At 47.5% G+C, this 15,029-nt stretch overlaps 1 protein-coding gene across 1 annotated transcript; it reads right to left on the reverse strand.

Moving 5' to 3' along the window:
- Window positions 1-6,975: 6,975 nt before the first annotated feature.
- GPX7 (glutathione peroxidase 7) lies at window positions 6,976-14,573 on the reverse strand. Its single transcript, XM_081226604.1, has 3 exons — window positions 14,377-14,573; window positions 9,103-9,364; window positions 6,976-7,644 (listed from the first exon to the last, which is right to left on the reverse strand). Exons 1-3 carry the CDS (start codon window positions 14,509-14,511, stop codon window positions 7,481-7,483), a joined length of 561 nt encoding a protein of 186 aa, XP_081082730.1. The 5' UTR covers window positions 14,512-14,573; the 3' UTR covers window positions 6,976-7,480.
- Between the last annotated feature and the right edge of the window lie 456 nt (window positions 14,574-15,029).

Raw genomic sequence — 15,029 nt, forward strand, 5'->3', positions numbered from 1 at the left:
GCTCAGCCTACTGACATTTTAGGCCAGGTAATTCTTTGTTGTAGGGGATAGTCCTGTATACTGTAGGATGTTTAGCAGCATCCCTGGCTTCTACCCTCTAGATGCCAGTAGTACCCATTACCCAGTTGTGACAACCAAAATGTCTCCAGACATCGCCAAGTGTCCCCTGGTGAGCAAAATCACCCTTAGTTAAGAATCACTGCTCTAGACACTAGAGTCCTAGACAATGTTTTTCCCCTACAATATGACCAAACTAGGGAAACTTCTTTCCCCTGAAGGTTTCAGTAAAGGAAATCAGCTAGAGATAGGTGCTACACTAATACTAATACTGTTTCACATTTGTTACAGCCCACCTCCACTTACAAAGGGCCTTTTCACACATTAGTTTGTCTGAACATTCCAGGGGAGACAGCACATATACAGAAGTGTCTAGCACAGTGCCCAGCATTTATTAGGTAAAATCTTGGTTTCCTTTTATTGGCTAGATGAAGCAATGGAGGTTGAGGTAGATTAAGTGACTGTCCCAATGTTACACATCTAGTAAGGGGATATTGTCATTTGTTATGTAGATTAGCCTATTAACTATGTTCTTAGCTCTTTGACTTTAATCCTGAGTTTCTGCTTTCATTGGGAGTTACAAGGTGAATCAGAAGCGTTAGAAGCTTTGTTTCCTAGAGTTGAAAGGATCCTAGAGGCTATCTAGTTCAACTTCCTACTGCATGGTATTCAACCCTGGATTAGTGTTGCCAGATAAGATGCAAGACGGCTGATTAAATTTGAATGTCATATGAAAAACGAGTAATTTTTAAAATATAAGTTTTTCCCATGCAATCATCACTAACACCAGGGACGATTGTAGCCCTGGGACCTCCTCTGGAGAATGACCAGAAGGGCGCAATTGGTCATGTGCTCAGAGGGGAGCACTCATATTCCAAGAGATTAGAAGGGGCCTTCTGACTGGGCTTTCCCATCTTACTGAGATTGGTCACCCCTTCCATGGGAGGATTTGAGCCTTTTACGGGGAACCTAGCTGATGCAGGGGCTGAGACAGTCTTTAGGACACTTAGAAACTGACATAGATGATGACAATGAGGTAGTCAGTCAATATATGACTTTTGAACACCTACTATGGACCAGGCATTTCTTACGTTCAAAGAATACAACAGAGATAAGGTGCATATGAGGGAAAGGAAGAGAATTTCTACCTGTGCAATGGGAGGAGGAAATGAGAGAGAATATAGCAAGCAATTTGGTGCTGTAGCAACACCAAAGGTGAGAAATTGAGGAGGATGAGGCGCAAGGACTTTGAATGACAGTTTAAAGAACCAAGCCTTTATTCCAAGGATAAGGGTTGGGGGGCACACTGAAGCAGAGAAGTGATATGCTCAGGTCTGCTTTTTGGAACATCATTCAGCTTGTGACATGAAGGATGGATTGAAGGAGGGAGTTGGGGCCAAGGATATGAGCCAGAAAGATGATAAATCCTGAGTTAGGATAGTCATAGCAGGAAAAAGGAGAGGAGAGAGATTTGAAAAATGTTAAGAAATAGCACAGAGATGGGTATTTGTCCCTGACCCCTGCAACATCTGTTCTCCCCTTCTTTTATGTTAATGGAACTCAATTTTTATATGGGCACATGGCCATACAGAATAAAAACTTTATTTCCTAGTGAAAATAAATTATGTCTGGGTACGGCTATAGACTAAGTTCTTCTGACTTGTAGAATGTGATGTAGTCATGCCCTTAAAGGCATAGGGGTGAGGTGATCAGCTGTCTTGGGTCATGTGGCTGATGACAACATCCTAGGGATGCCAGAGCCATAAGCCCGGGCCCCTGACTAATTCATGGAGCAGGTAAAGGTCCGATTTTTACATGGTATAGAAAGAACTTCTACTTTTTTTGAGACTGTGTTTATTTTGGGTTCTTGTTACAGCTGCCAAATCTCTATCCCGACACAAAGTGGTAAAAGTCACAGGCAAGGGCTAAGATGTAGGGACTGAAAGAGATGTGGGGAGGAGAGGAAGCTGCAGAGTTTTTTTTTGTTATACCCAAGGCAGTGTTTCTTTCTTGAAATGTAGCCTATTGACCACCTGCAATGTAATCCCTCTGGGGACCAGGAATCTATGCAAGCAGTTTGGTGATTTGTAGCAATCCAAGCCTCAGCAATTCCCTCCAGCAAACACCAGGCTGGCCCTGCTGGAGCTGGGAGGTTTCAGATCTGCCTGCCTTCCACAGGTGTCTCCATGCTGACCAGTGCTCGGGGTAGCCCCAGAACCATCTACTTCTCCTATCTGTAGTTCAGTGTCTGCCTCTGCACCAAGGGTTTATTTCTGACCTTCAGCTTTGGGACTGAAGACAGACTCTGTGATGCTAAGTCAAGTCACTATCATTTCTTACCTGGATCCCACAAGACCTTGAATGATCTGGCCCCTGCCTACCTCTCTGACCCTTCTTCCTATCACTTCGCTCCAAGCAGCACTGGCTCCATTCTGTTGAGCATCTTCCCTCATTAGGGTCTTTGCTCCAGCCACTGCTTCTGTTTACAAACCGTCCCCTCTACTTCTTTGCCCTAACTCTTTTTTTTTTTTTTTTTTTTTTTTTTTTTTTGCGGTATGCAGGCCTCTCACTGTTGTGGCCTCTCCCATTGCGGAGCACAGGCTCCGGACGCACAGGCTCAGCGGCCATGGCTCACGGGCCTAGCCGCTCCGCAGCATGTGGGATCTCCCGGACCGGGGCACGAACCCATGTCCCCCGCATCGGCAGGTGGACTCTCAACCACTGCACCACCAAGGAAGCCTTGCCCTAAGTCTTATTAAAATTTCAGCTCTCGGGGCTTCCCTGGTGGCGCAGTGGTTGAGAGTCCGCCTGCCGATGCAGGGGACACGGGTTCGTGCCCCGGTCCGGGAAGATCCCACATGCCGCGGAGCGGCTAGACCTGTGAGCCATGGCCGCTGAGCCTGCGTGTCCGGAGCCTGTGCTCCGCAACGGGAGAGGCCACAGCAGTGAGAGGCCCGCGTACCGCAAAAAAAAAAAAAAAAAAAAAAAAAAAAAAAAAAAAAAAAAAAAAAATTTCAGCTCTCAGCTTAAATGTCATTTCTCAGGGAAGCCTCCACTGAACTCCAGAATATGTGCAATGACACTTTTATACATGCTTATGGTTCTTTGTACTTCTTCCTGGTGTTTATCATAATTATAATTGTATAATAATTCGTGTAATTATTTGTTTAATGTTTCCCACTATTTCCCACTATTCTCTGAGCACCATGACAGCTGGGAACATGGGTGTTTTGTTCACCGATGTATCCCTAGAACCTAATGCAGAACTTGACACATAGGCAATGCTCAAGAAATATTTGTTGATGAATGAAAGTCCCTTCCAACCATAATTTTCCAGAGATTCCCCTCATAGTCACGCTCTCCTCCCTCTACATTGAAGCTCAGCTCAGAGAAATAAATAAGCAATTAGGATGGGTCCACCCTCTCTTTGAGGACCTAGGACCAGTTGATCGTGAATGAGAATCATCTGAGGGTGAAAAGAGAGCTCAAAAAAAGACAGAGGAGGGCCTCCCTGGTGGCGCAGTGGTTGAGAGTCCGCCTGCCGATGCAGGGGACACGGGTTCGTGCCCCGATCCAGGAGGATCCCACATGCCGCGGAGCGGCTGGGCCCGTGAGCCATGGCCGCTGAGCCTGTGCGTCCGGAGCCTGTTCTCTGCAACGGGAGAGGCCACAACAGTGAGAGGCCTGCGTACCGCAAAAAAAAAAAAAAAAAAGACAGAGGCTATTGCCGTATCGGCAGCCAGAAATGACCCCTAACTGGTGGTCCCAGGCTTGCTTATCACCTCTAAATATAAGAGAGCTTAGTGATCGGTAATATGATTTAAGCAGACAACTAAAATATTGATTAATAATTAAGTGTTAGCAAATACCTAAACTGCTAAGTGCTAAGACATAACCTAATAAATAAAATATTTGGCTTATAAGTAAAGTGTTAGAAGATAATTAAGGCATCAGTAGAAAATCAGATATTAACTATTCAAGTGTTAGATGATTACCGAGGGATTAATTTAAAACTAAGTTGTTAGCAGATATTGCTTAACCAATGACTGAGGTAACAGTTGATAACAACATAAAATGAGATTTTTCCTAGGAGGACTCTTGCACATTAGAGGGGACTTGGGAGCAGCAGAAAGCTGACACAGCCTAGGAATGAAGGTCTAACTTGGAGTGCAAAATCCTCAGCTGGACTCTAAACTGCTGGGGGGAACTGTTTGCTTGTCTTTGGTTTTCCAGATAGGGTCTAGGCTGGGACAGCATGGAGCCAGTGCTCAAAATGCTTCCCATATAATTAAATTTAAGGGCCAAGGACTGTGCTGAGGAGAGAAAGGAAGGCAGTTGCTTAAACAATGAGAATGTGGTGAGTGAGCGAGTGAGTGGTGTGTGGAAGGAAAGGCTTAGGGGGTTTGTGAAGGCTGGGGATAAGGGAGAGCGGGTGTGTCAGGGAGAGGTGATGAGTTTAGTTCTGGAGACACTGAATTGAGGTGTCTCTAGTCATGCCCAGTAGGCAAGTGGGTATGAGTCCAGCATAGACACAAGGTAGAGATTTAGGTATCATCAGGGTGTAGATGGTGGTCAAAACCATGAGAAAAAATGAGATGGTTGTGGAAGAGTATATGAAGTGAGAAAAGGGACCTGCCTAAGGAAGCCTAAGGAAGACCAACAGGGAAGGAGTGGGCAGAGGAGGAAGAGTCATGGACAGACATCAAGAAGGAAGGAGCGCTCAGAGAGATGGGGGAAAGCCAAGAGAAGACAGGGGCAGGAAAACTAAGAAGGGAAGAGAATGTGTCAGGGAGAAGAGTCATACAATCAGCAATGTCAGAAGTGGCTGACAGGTCAAGTAGGGTGAGGTCAGAGAAATCTCCATTGAGAATGTGGTTCTGAGGTGTTCATCACAAAAATTTCTGTGATAGCTGGATTTCACTCTGTGTGTGTGTGTGTGTGTGCGCGCACGTGCACCTGCACACACGCGGAAAAGACCATGTGCAGAGCCAGAGCTTGGAGGAGGGTGTGTAAGGACAGGCTGGAGGCCACCACAGGGTGGTGTGTGGTCAGCCCACAGAAAGCCTTCATTTACTCTTGCAGCTTTTGGGAAGGATCATTAAGGGAGGCTTTGAGCACAGTTCAACCCTTTCACTGTCCAGTGGGAAAGTGGAAGACAGCAGAGAGGGAACAATTTGCTCAGCCTGTGAGTCAAGGGCACAGCCAAGACTTGAATCTGAGTTTCCTTCTTCTAGAAGAGTGACTTTGGGAGAAGTAGACATGAAATTCTCATTGGCCAATAAATTACCTATTAGTGACTCTGCTCATCACCTCTTTTCTATATTTATATAAAAGTGAAATACGTATTTTTACATACAAAATTGAAACATTACAAAACTACTTAACAAAGAAAGTGAATGACTCCTGTTATCCCACCCCACGCCCTCACAGACAACCACCATTAACAGTTTGGTCTACATCCCTCCCTCCCTCCTTCCCTCCCTCTCTCTCTCTCACACTTAACATTGTAAATTTTTAATAAAAATATTATTCTTGTTTGTACTGGGTGTTTTCTTGTGTGTGCATGTGTTCATTACAACTTGCCATTTTTTCACTTTTGGACAACATTCTATGGTAGCATAGAATTTAATTCATTCATTTGAATAACCATTATTATTATTATTTTATATATATTTTTATTATTTCCCTTTTTAAAATATTTATTTAATTAATTTATTTTTGGCTGTGTTGGGTCTTCGTTGCTGTGCACAGGCTTTCTCTAGTTGCGGCGAGTGGGGGCTACTCTTCATTGTGGTGCGTGGGCTTCTCATTGCGGTGGCTTCTCTTGTTGTGGAGCACGGGCTCTAGGTGCACAGGCTTCGGTAGTTTTGGCACGCAGGCTCAGAAGTTGTGGCTCGCGGGCTGTAGAGCGCAGGCTCAGTAGTTGTGGCAAACGGGCTTAATTGCTCCGCGGCATGTGGGATCTTCCTGGACCAGGGCTCGAACCTGTGTCCCCTGCATTGGCAGGCGGATTCTTAACCACTGCCCCACCAGGGAAGCCCTGTATTAGTTATTATTATCATTTGGATTTGTACCGTAATTTGTTACCAAACCATACTGATGGACACAAGAATTGCATCGAATTTTCACCATTATGAACAATGTACATACATATTATTGTACACACATATTTGCACAGTTTGGGAGTTTTTTAAAAGGAGAAATGGTGGATCAAAGCATATAAACATTTTGTTTTAAAAGATATTGACAAGGGATTCCCTGGTGGCGCAGTGGTTGAGAGTCCGCCTGCCGATGCAGGGGACATGGGTTCGTGCCCTGCCCCGGTCTGGGAGGATCCCACATGCCACGGAGCGGCTGGGCCCGTGAGCCATGGCCGCTGGGCCTGCGTGTCCGGAGCCTGTGCTCCGCAGCGGGAGAGGTCACGACAGTGAGAGGCCCGCATACTGCCAAAAAAAAAAAAAAAAAAAGATATTGACAAGTCATCCTCTAAAAACTTGTGCCAGTTTGTTGTCCCACCAACAGCTTATGCGAATGCCCGTTTCCCCACATCCTCACCAATGACAGGTATTGTTTAACAAAATCTTTCCAACTTGAATGAGGCTGAACATCTTTTCATATCCTCATTATCCGTCTCTATTTTTCTGTGAATTATCTGTTCTTATCCTTTGCCTGTTTGTAATTGTAGTATACTTTTGGTCAGTGAATTCTTATTGGGCAATAATGATAGGCTTGATAAAAAAAAAAGTCTGGGAAGACTTGGTACCAAACTGCTAACAGTGTTTACCTCCAGGGAGTGACCATATAGGAAATGAGGGGGATAGTTTCATTTTTATTTTGTATCATCTTATTTTACAATGAATTTGTATTACTTTTGTAATTGAAAAAAACACATAGGAAAACAATAACAACAACAACAAATGTTTGGCCTGGATTCTCATGGCTGGAGATTCATGTTGGGTTCAAGTTTTTATTGATCACAACTTATTTTTTGGTTCATATGCAAAAAACATTTATTGAACGCCTCCTAGTTAGCTGGCACTGCCCTAGGCACTTTCATAGGCCTTTCATCCTCAATCTCACAACAGCCCTGTGAGGTAGGAATTGGCCTCATTTTAGAGAGTTCATAACAGGTAGGAGATTATTGCTTGTACCTCTATTTGCCACATGTTTTCAGGGGCTAGAGGTTCTTATTGGTTGTTGAGTCATTGGTCAAGAGCTGTCACTGGTCGGGGGTTCTTACAGGTTGCTCTAAGATTCAAATAATCAAACTACTAGAATTTTCCCCAGACAGGAGTGATGGGGTAGGTGGGATAAGAGTGGAGGAAGGAGAGTCAGTAGTCTCTCCCTTGTAGCACCATTTGAGTTTGCTTTGGTCACTCGTGAACAGTGAGGGGAGGGGACAGTGGGAGAGGAGGGAAAGTAGTTATAAGTCTTCTCGCTTCTTCAGGATGAGCTTCCTCACATGCGATGTAATCTGGGGCCTTATCTCCTCCACCGACACGGTTGGGTCCCAAGCCCCTATCACCTTTCCATCTGGGGCCACTAGGTACTTCCAGAAGTTCCAGGTGGGCTCCTTTCCAGAAGTCTCTAGAGCAAAGGAAGAAGGAGAGCAAAGTGTGCTTCCCTGTGTCCCCTCTCCTGGAATTCCACTATTGGTGTCCATCCCTCCCTTGAAGTAGTGGTTCTATTAGTTAGAACGAACTGGAGAGCTTTTAAAAATCCTGATGCCCAGTCCATACCCCCAGACCACTTAAGTAAGAATATCTGGGGGTGAGACTCAGGCATCAGTATTTTTCAAACGCTTTCCAGGAGATTGCAATCTGGTGCCCAGGTTGAGAGCTACTGCTTTATGATTCTGTGAAGTGCTGGGTAAGGCAATATCAGATCTTCCTTAATTAATGACCTCAAACTACTACACAGTCTATATCCTATTTTCTGATTAAATCTCAATGGCTTCCAAATGTTAGTCCATGGACTCCCTGCATCTGAATCATGGTGGTGGTGGTGGTGGAGGAGGAGGGTTAATATAAACAGATTCTTGGACTCTGCTTCAGTAGGTCTCAGGCTAATGCATTTTTAAGAGCTCCCCAGGTGCTTCTAAAGCACAGCCAGGTTTGATCTATAACTATGGGAACTGAGAAGGAACTAATAAAAACACACAGGGGAAAAAAAACAAATATTAGGATTGACCCACAAAGCAAAATTCAAATTGCCTCAGTAAGGGACCTTTTGTTTGCTACACTGTTGTTTGTTATTTACTCTTCCAGGTGAATGGATTGGCAGGGGGTGGTAGTGAGGGATATGAAGGCAACCAGAAGCATGGAATAGGAGGTGAGAGAAGGCAAAAATGGAACCCCCAAAGGAAGGGAAAGGCCTGAGAAAGGAAACAGTACTTAATGACAAGCTTGGCTAATGACCCCATTTTGTGGTTCTGAGCCTTCTGCAGAAGGAATCTATTTCTCAAATATTAAGATCTGTTTGGTTTTTTTTATGGCTGCACCACACAGCTTGCTTGGGATCTTAGTTTCCCAACCAGCGATTGAACCCAGGCCAGGTAGTGGAAGTGCCGAGTCCTAACTGCCGCACTGCCAGGGAACTCCCATGATCTGGTATTTTAGCTCAGAAGGTTTCTCTCCTGTGGCCTACACACTTTGCCTCTGACTCAGGACAGGAGATACGGGCCGGCCTTCTCCAGGCATGTGGCGTCCCCTGCCTGCAGCTAAGTCCATAAGCTCAACTAATTCACACTGACTAAAATCTGAGGGTCCAGTCTCCTTCTAGGAGCCCCTGCAGATGGAAACAGGAGCCCAGAGAAGTCTGCAAGAGTGACTCTGAGGGAGAACTGCAAGGCAGCAGGGGCGGAGATATTCTTAAGCAGGAACACTCCTCAGCTCATCCTCAAAGATTAGTGCTAGAACAGACCATCAACCCGCCTGTGTGGGTCTAAGGGGCCCCAGGTCATCCAGCCAGCCAGTAGCTTCTGCTGCCCAGGGAGCCACAGCCTCAGCCAGCTGAGGGAAGGTGAGGGAAAGGCTCAGGACTCACGGATCAGGTACTTGAAGGCAGGGTGGGCACCAGTGCCGGTGACTGTGATCTTGCTAAACATGGGGAAAGAGACACTGTAGGTGTGGCGGGCAAAGCTCTCAATCTCCTTGTTGCTGTTGGGCTCCTGCTGGCCAAACTGGTTGCAGGGAAAGGCAAGCACGTTGAAGTGGTGAGGCCCCAGGTCCCGCTGTAGCTGTTGCAGGGCCCGGTAGTGCTGGTCTGTGAAGCCACACTCGCTAGCCACGTTCACCACCAGGGACACCTGGGTGGCAAAAGCAAAGCCCAGACACATACACAAACCAGTGAAGAGGCACACACTTGTACATGGCCTGACATGCCCACGTATGTGATGCCCCCTCAACAATTAATGCTCTCTCTCATAAACATGTAGGGTCTTATAGATGTGTGAAACACATACATAAACATTCATGAGAATAAGTACACAATACACATGAATGGGTATTGCCTGTGCCCCACGACACAAAGATACATTAGCACACATCACACATACCCACAAACACACAGAACACCATGACAGAGAGAGGCACACATACTGGTGAACTCACATCAGGAAGTGATACAGGAGAGAGAAAAGGCAGACCTGGGTTCAATTTCTGGCTCAGTCAACTAGCGCTCATCATTCTACACTGTAGTTGCCTATACATGTGTTGGTCTTCCTTCTAGAATGTGAACCCACTGAGGGCAGGAGCTATGTTCACTTCATTACTGGGCCTGACACATGGAAAAGTCTCAGAAAGTATGTGCTGAATGAATAAGTAAGTGTGCACATATATATGATCACCTGAATGGGTACATAGACAGACATGGTTTTCTTGATAAAAGGATCCCAAGAACCTCAGGGCAATCCCTTTTTGCCCCTCTCCCTCCGGCAAACAAATACCACTTTCTTCTATCACTAGACTAACCCTTACATTTATGATTGCCTTATAATATATTTATTTATTGCCGTTCAGTGATAAATATAAATCTGGCTGATGGAACTTGATTATATTACTGCAGTTACAATTTTGGCACCAATGCTATGTTTTTAGCTTCTAGTTATATACTATTAAAGGATTTAAATTCTCACCCTGTGTTTAGGTAGCCAAGCCCTATCTCTCTGGCCACTTCTTATTTTATTATTTTATTTTATTATTATTTTTTAAATTTTATTGATTGATTGATTTTTGGCTGCGTTGGGTCTTTGTTGCTGTGGCGGGCTTTCTCTAGTTGCGGCGAGCGGGGGCTACTCTTTGCTGCGGTGCATAGGCTTCTTATTGCTGTGGCTTCTCTTGTTGCGGAGCATGGGCTCTAGGCGCGCAGGCTTCAGTAGTTGCAGCATGCAAGCTCAGTAGTTGTGGCTCACAGGCTCTAGAGCTCAGGCTCAGTATTTGTGGCACACAGGCTTATTTACTCCACGGCATGTGGGATCTTCCCGGACCAGGGATCGAATCTGTGTCGCCTGCATCGGCAGGCGGGGTAGGAGTTTATTAATTTATTTGATTTATTTTTGCTGTGTTGGGTCTTCGTTTCTGCGCGAGGGCTTTCTCTAGTTGTGGCAAGCGGGGGCCACTCTTCATCGCGGTGCGCAGGCCTCTCACTATTGCGGCCTCTCTTGTTGCGGAGCACAGGCTCCAGATGCACAGGCTCAGTAGTTGTGGCTCACGGACCTAGTTGCTCTGCGGCATGTGGGATCCTCCCAAACCAGGGCTCGAACCCGTGTCCCCTGCATTGGCAGGCGGACTCTCAACCACTGCGCCACCAGGGAAGCCCGCAGGCGGATTCTTAACCACTGCGCCACCAGGGAAGTCCTGGCCACTTTTAAGAAGAGGCAGGATTATACCAGCTGGCTCCATAAAGAGGGCCACCTTCCAGGGGCAGCCTGGGGCACTGGACATGCTCAGGCACAGACTGCTGAGGCTGGACAGGGTTTCTTGACCTCAGCACTACTGATACTTGGGGCTGGATAATCTTTGTTGTGAGGTGGCTGTCCTGTTCATTGTAGAATGTTTAGCAGCGTCCCTGGCCTCCACCCACTAGACGCCTAGTCTTAACAATCAAAAATGTCTACAGACATTGCTGAATGTCCCCTGGGGAAAAGGATCACCACCAGCTGAGAACCACTGAGCTAGGCAATGAGAACCACTGTGCTGTATCTCCCTCACCCATTCCTTGGGGCCACAGGCTGTTAGAACAACCTCCCCCATTTTGTCAGCATATGCCATATTGCGCCTGTGGTGGTGAGAAACTGGGACTCGTAGCTCCCTTCACTAGTTAGAGGTCTTCCTCTTTCTTCTTTACTGGATCCTTGGGCATTGAGAGCATTAAAGGTTGTTTATTTCTAACCTACATCTTGTGTGTCTGTCCATACTTTTGGAAGGAGGGAAATCCTATTTCTATTTCCGTGCCTGAATCCAAAAAGCTTATCTTTTTTTTTTTTTTTTTTTTTTGCGGTACCCGGGCCTCTCACTGCTGTGGCCTCTCCTGTTGCGGAGCACAGGCTCTGGACATGCAGGCTCATTGGCCATGGCTCACGGGCCTAGCCGCTCCACAGCATGTGGGATCTCCCGGACCGGGGCACGAACCCGTGTCCCCTGCATCGGCAGGCGGACTCTCAACCACTGTGCCACCAGGGAAGCCCCAAAAAGCTTATCTTTAAAGTGACCAAAACACAGACAGATACACCTAAATACACACAGTAAATTTACATATACATATACCAGCACAGATGCAGACTCAGATGACTACACAGAAGCAAGCAAACAAATGAACCATTCACATACACACGACACTCAGGCCTATATGTACATAACCTCACAGTGTAGGCAAGGGCATTCCTGAGTGTCACCCATTTATCTACACTCAACACTGGTCTAAATGACTGTCTTCCCAGTTAGCGTGAGGGCACAAACCATACAATTTTGCTTGTGGCTATGTCTCCAGGGCTGGATCCAGTGGCAGGCATGTAGTGCCTATAAAGAAGCCAGTGCTTTTTGTTTCCAATTTTTAAAAAACCCATGGTAAAATACACATAATGAGCCAGTAGCTATTTGCAGGTGAATGAATGACCATATTGCCCAAGTGGCAAACCAAGCTTGGGTTAACACATAGTTTCACTTACAGGTTCCCTGGACTGACTGTTCCTGGTTTCCCTCGAAAGCTGGAAATAAGCTGGAAATTAAGACATGGGCTCTGGAACTGGACTGCCTGGGTTCAAATTCTAACTTTACCTCGTAGCAGGTGTGTGACTTCGTTTTTTTTTTTTTTTTTCAGTTTCTTTCTGATTGATTTCTAGGCCTCTTGCTCCAATGCTTTTTAGGATTTACCAGTGACCTAGAGGATGAAAACACTCAGAATCCTGGGACTACTTTCCAGGTAATTTTTCTCCAGGATTTCTGTTCCTCACATCTTGGATGCCTTATTACTTCTGAAAACAAATAGCTTTTGTCTGTTTTTGTCTTAGCATCTATTACTATTAGGAATTACATTGTTCATTTCTCCGTTCCTTGTTTATTGTCTTTCTCCTCTCCACTGCATATAAGCTCTGTTAAAGGGGAAACTTAGCTGTTTTGTTCACCACTGTATCCCCAGGGCTGGCACAGTACTTAGTATACAGTAGGTGCTCAACAATAAATAATGAATTAATGAGTAGCAGAGCTGGTCAAGTGCTAAACCTGGGGCTCTCTGGTGAGCTGCACCAGAGGGAAGGGAAGGCCTGAATCGCAATGGGCCCTGCTCTTACTGGCCCTTTGCCCTGAGTCCTGGATGAGGTTCCTGCTGGGGCCCAACAAACACAAGCACAGAGCACTCTACCAAGTGCTTCCACATTGTCACCTCATTTGAAACTCACAATACCTGGAGGGGGTGCCAATCAGGACAAGGACTACTATCCCCAGTACTCCCAGGATAATTGAGAATTCCAAGGCTTAGAGAGTACTTTCTTCACTAAGGATGGCCTTGCTCCTGGGAGAAGAATGCTAACAGCCATTTGTGTGTGTGTGTGTGGTCCATCCAAATCTGGATGCTGGGCCTCCCTGTCCATTAGAAACCAACTCTCCACACTTTCCACACCCCAGCCTGAGGCCCACCTTGAGAAGTGAACTTGGAGGGCTCTTCATTACACACAGTGCAACATTTCGGTCTCTGAATGTAGCGTTCAAGGCCCCTCTTGGTCCCTCCCTAACCCCTTCAGCCTCATCTTTCACTCTCATGCTTTATACTCCTTCAAGCACAACTGCCTGAAGGCCTCCCCACCAGCATCACCATTCTTGCTGTTTAGTTCTGAGTCTTGGCATTTGACAGTTCTCTTTGCCTGGAATGCTCTTCTTGGTCTTACTAAAACTCACTCTTTTTTTTTTTTTTTTTTTTTTGCTGTACGCGGGCCTCTCACTGCTGTGGCCTCTCCCGTTGCGGAGCACAGGCTCCGGACACACAGGCTCCGCGGCCATGGCTCGCGGGCCCAGCCGCTCCGCGGCATGTGGGATCTTCCGGGATAGGGGCACGAACCCGTGTCCCCTGCATCGGCAGGCGGACTCTCAACCACTGCGCCACCAGGGAAGCCCTAAAACTCACTCTTGTTTCAGAGACTCACCCAGGCACACTTCCTCTCTCAAGTCCTCTCTGAGCTGAGATTCCCTCTCGGTAAGCAGGTAGCAGTTATACTGGATGACACTTAAATCTCAGCCTGAGTTGCCAGCTTAAAAGTTTGCCTAGAGTACGCCACGGATGGATAAGCCGTTCTCCTCCAGGCTCCGTGTTTTCTAGCGCTGTGTGACCTTCCCTCTCTGGGCCTTAGTGTACTACTCTCTAAAGGATGATCTGTGTAAGGTCCCCGTGCGTCTGAAATGATAACTCCCTCTGCACCGAGCTTTCATTTCCACAGTGTTCTCACTGGACTTAATATCACCAACTCCCTCTGTTCCGGACGCGGAAACTGGGGATGGGAGGCCCTAGGATGCTAGGGTTACTTTTTAGACCAGTGCGTGAGAGGCTGGGCCCCGCTGCCCAAAATCGCTGGGAGGGAGATCGGCGCCAGCAGCGAGAGTTTCGGGTTTCACTGCGCGCCGGGCCATGCCACGTAGTGGAGGGACAGACCCGGTGCAGGATCTGGGGGCGCCGCGCCCGATGGGATGTCTGGGTGGGGGTGGGGAGCCAGGGCAGGGTGGCCGGGCGGCCAGAGCCCCTCGGAGCCACACCCGGCAGGGTCCCGGGCCGCCGGGCGCCCCCGTCAGGCCCCGGCTGGGCGGCGCCGAGGCCCGGCGGGCGGACACTCACCGAGCCGCGGTACTTCTCCAGAGAAACCAACTTGCCCCGGATGTTGACCGCCTTGAAGTTGTAGAAGTCCTGGTCCCGCTGCGCGCAGGCCGCAGCCGCCAGGAGCAGCCATGCTGCCGCCAGTCCCGCCACCATGACTCGCTCCCGAGCAGGCGGCGTGGCAAGGGCAAAGGCAGGGCTGGGGTCACGGGCGCGGGGGGCGGGAGGAGGCGGCCCCGGATCCAAGCGGCCAGCCGGTCAGGACGCGCCTCCTTCTTCTCCGCGGGCGGTGGACCGCCGGGTTCTGGACCTCAGTCTCCCTATCTGTACTGCGGGAGCGTTGGACTCCGCGCCCCTTCCCGGACCCTAGAGCCATGGTTTCAGGATTCAGCCCACTGAGACCGGAATTCATTTCGATGAGGCTCCCTCTTGCTCCAGGATGCAGCGACTAGGTAGGGAAAGGGAGGTGGAAAACTGCATCTGGGAGCTTAGCTAGTTTTTAATTAGTGCAGTGCCCTTAGGCTGGTCGCTGCACCTCTCTGGGCCCCAGTTTCTCCATCTGTTGCCTTCCTGATGCACCTAGACAGTACAGAATGAGAGTAATAGAAAAATGGATGTGAAACTTTTTGTCAGCTGAATGGTGCCTACGAACTTTAGGTGAATGAATGGACGTC

Source organism: Mesoplodon bidens, assembly GCF_964165515.1.
Source record: "Mesoplodon bidens genome assembly, chromosome: 2".
Lineage (NCBI taxonomy): Eukaryota > Metazoa > Chordata > Mammalia > Artiodactyla > Ziphiidae > Mesoplodon > Mesoplodon bidens.

Bases quoted from the DNA above. Each gene is read 5' to 3' on its own strand.
- GPX7 (XM_081226604.1), bottom strand. From the start codon at position 14,511: ATGGTGGCGGGACTGGCGGCAGCATGGCTGCTCCTGGCGGCTGCGGCC. The intron at 9,365-14,376 runs GTGAGTGTCCGC...TTTGCCACCCAG, and splicing joins TGGAGAAGTACCGCGGCTCG to GTGTCCCTGGTGGTGAACGT. The intron at 7,645-9,102 runs GTGAGTCCTGAG...CCTTTGCTCTAG, and splicing joins TGCCTTCAAGTACCTGATCC to AGACTTCTGGAAAGGAGCCC.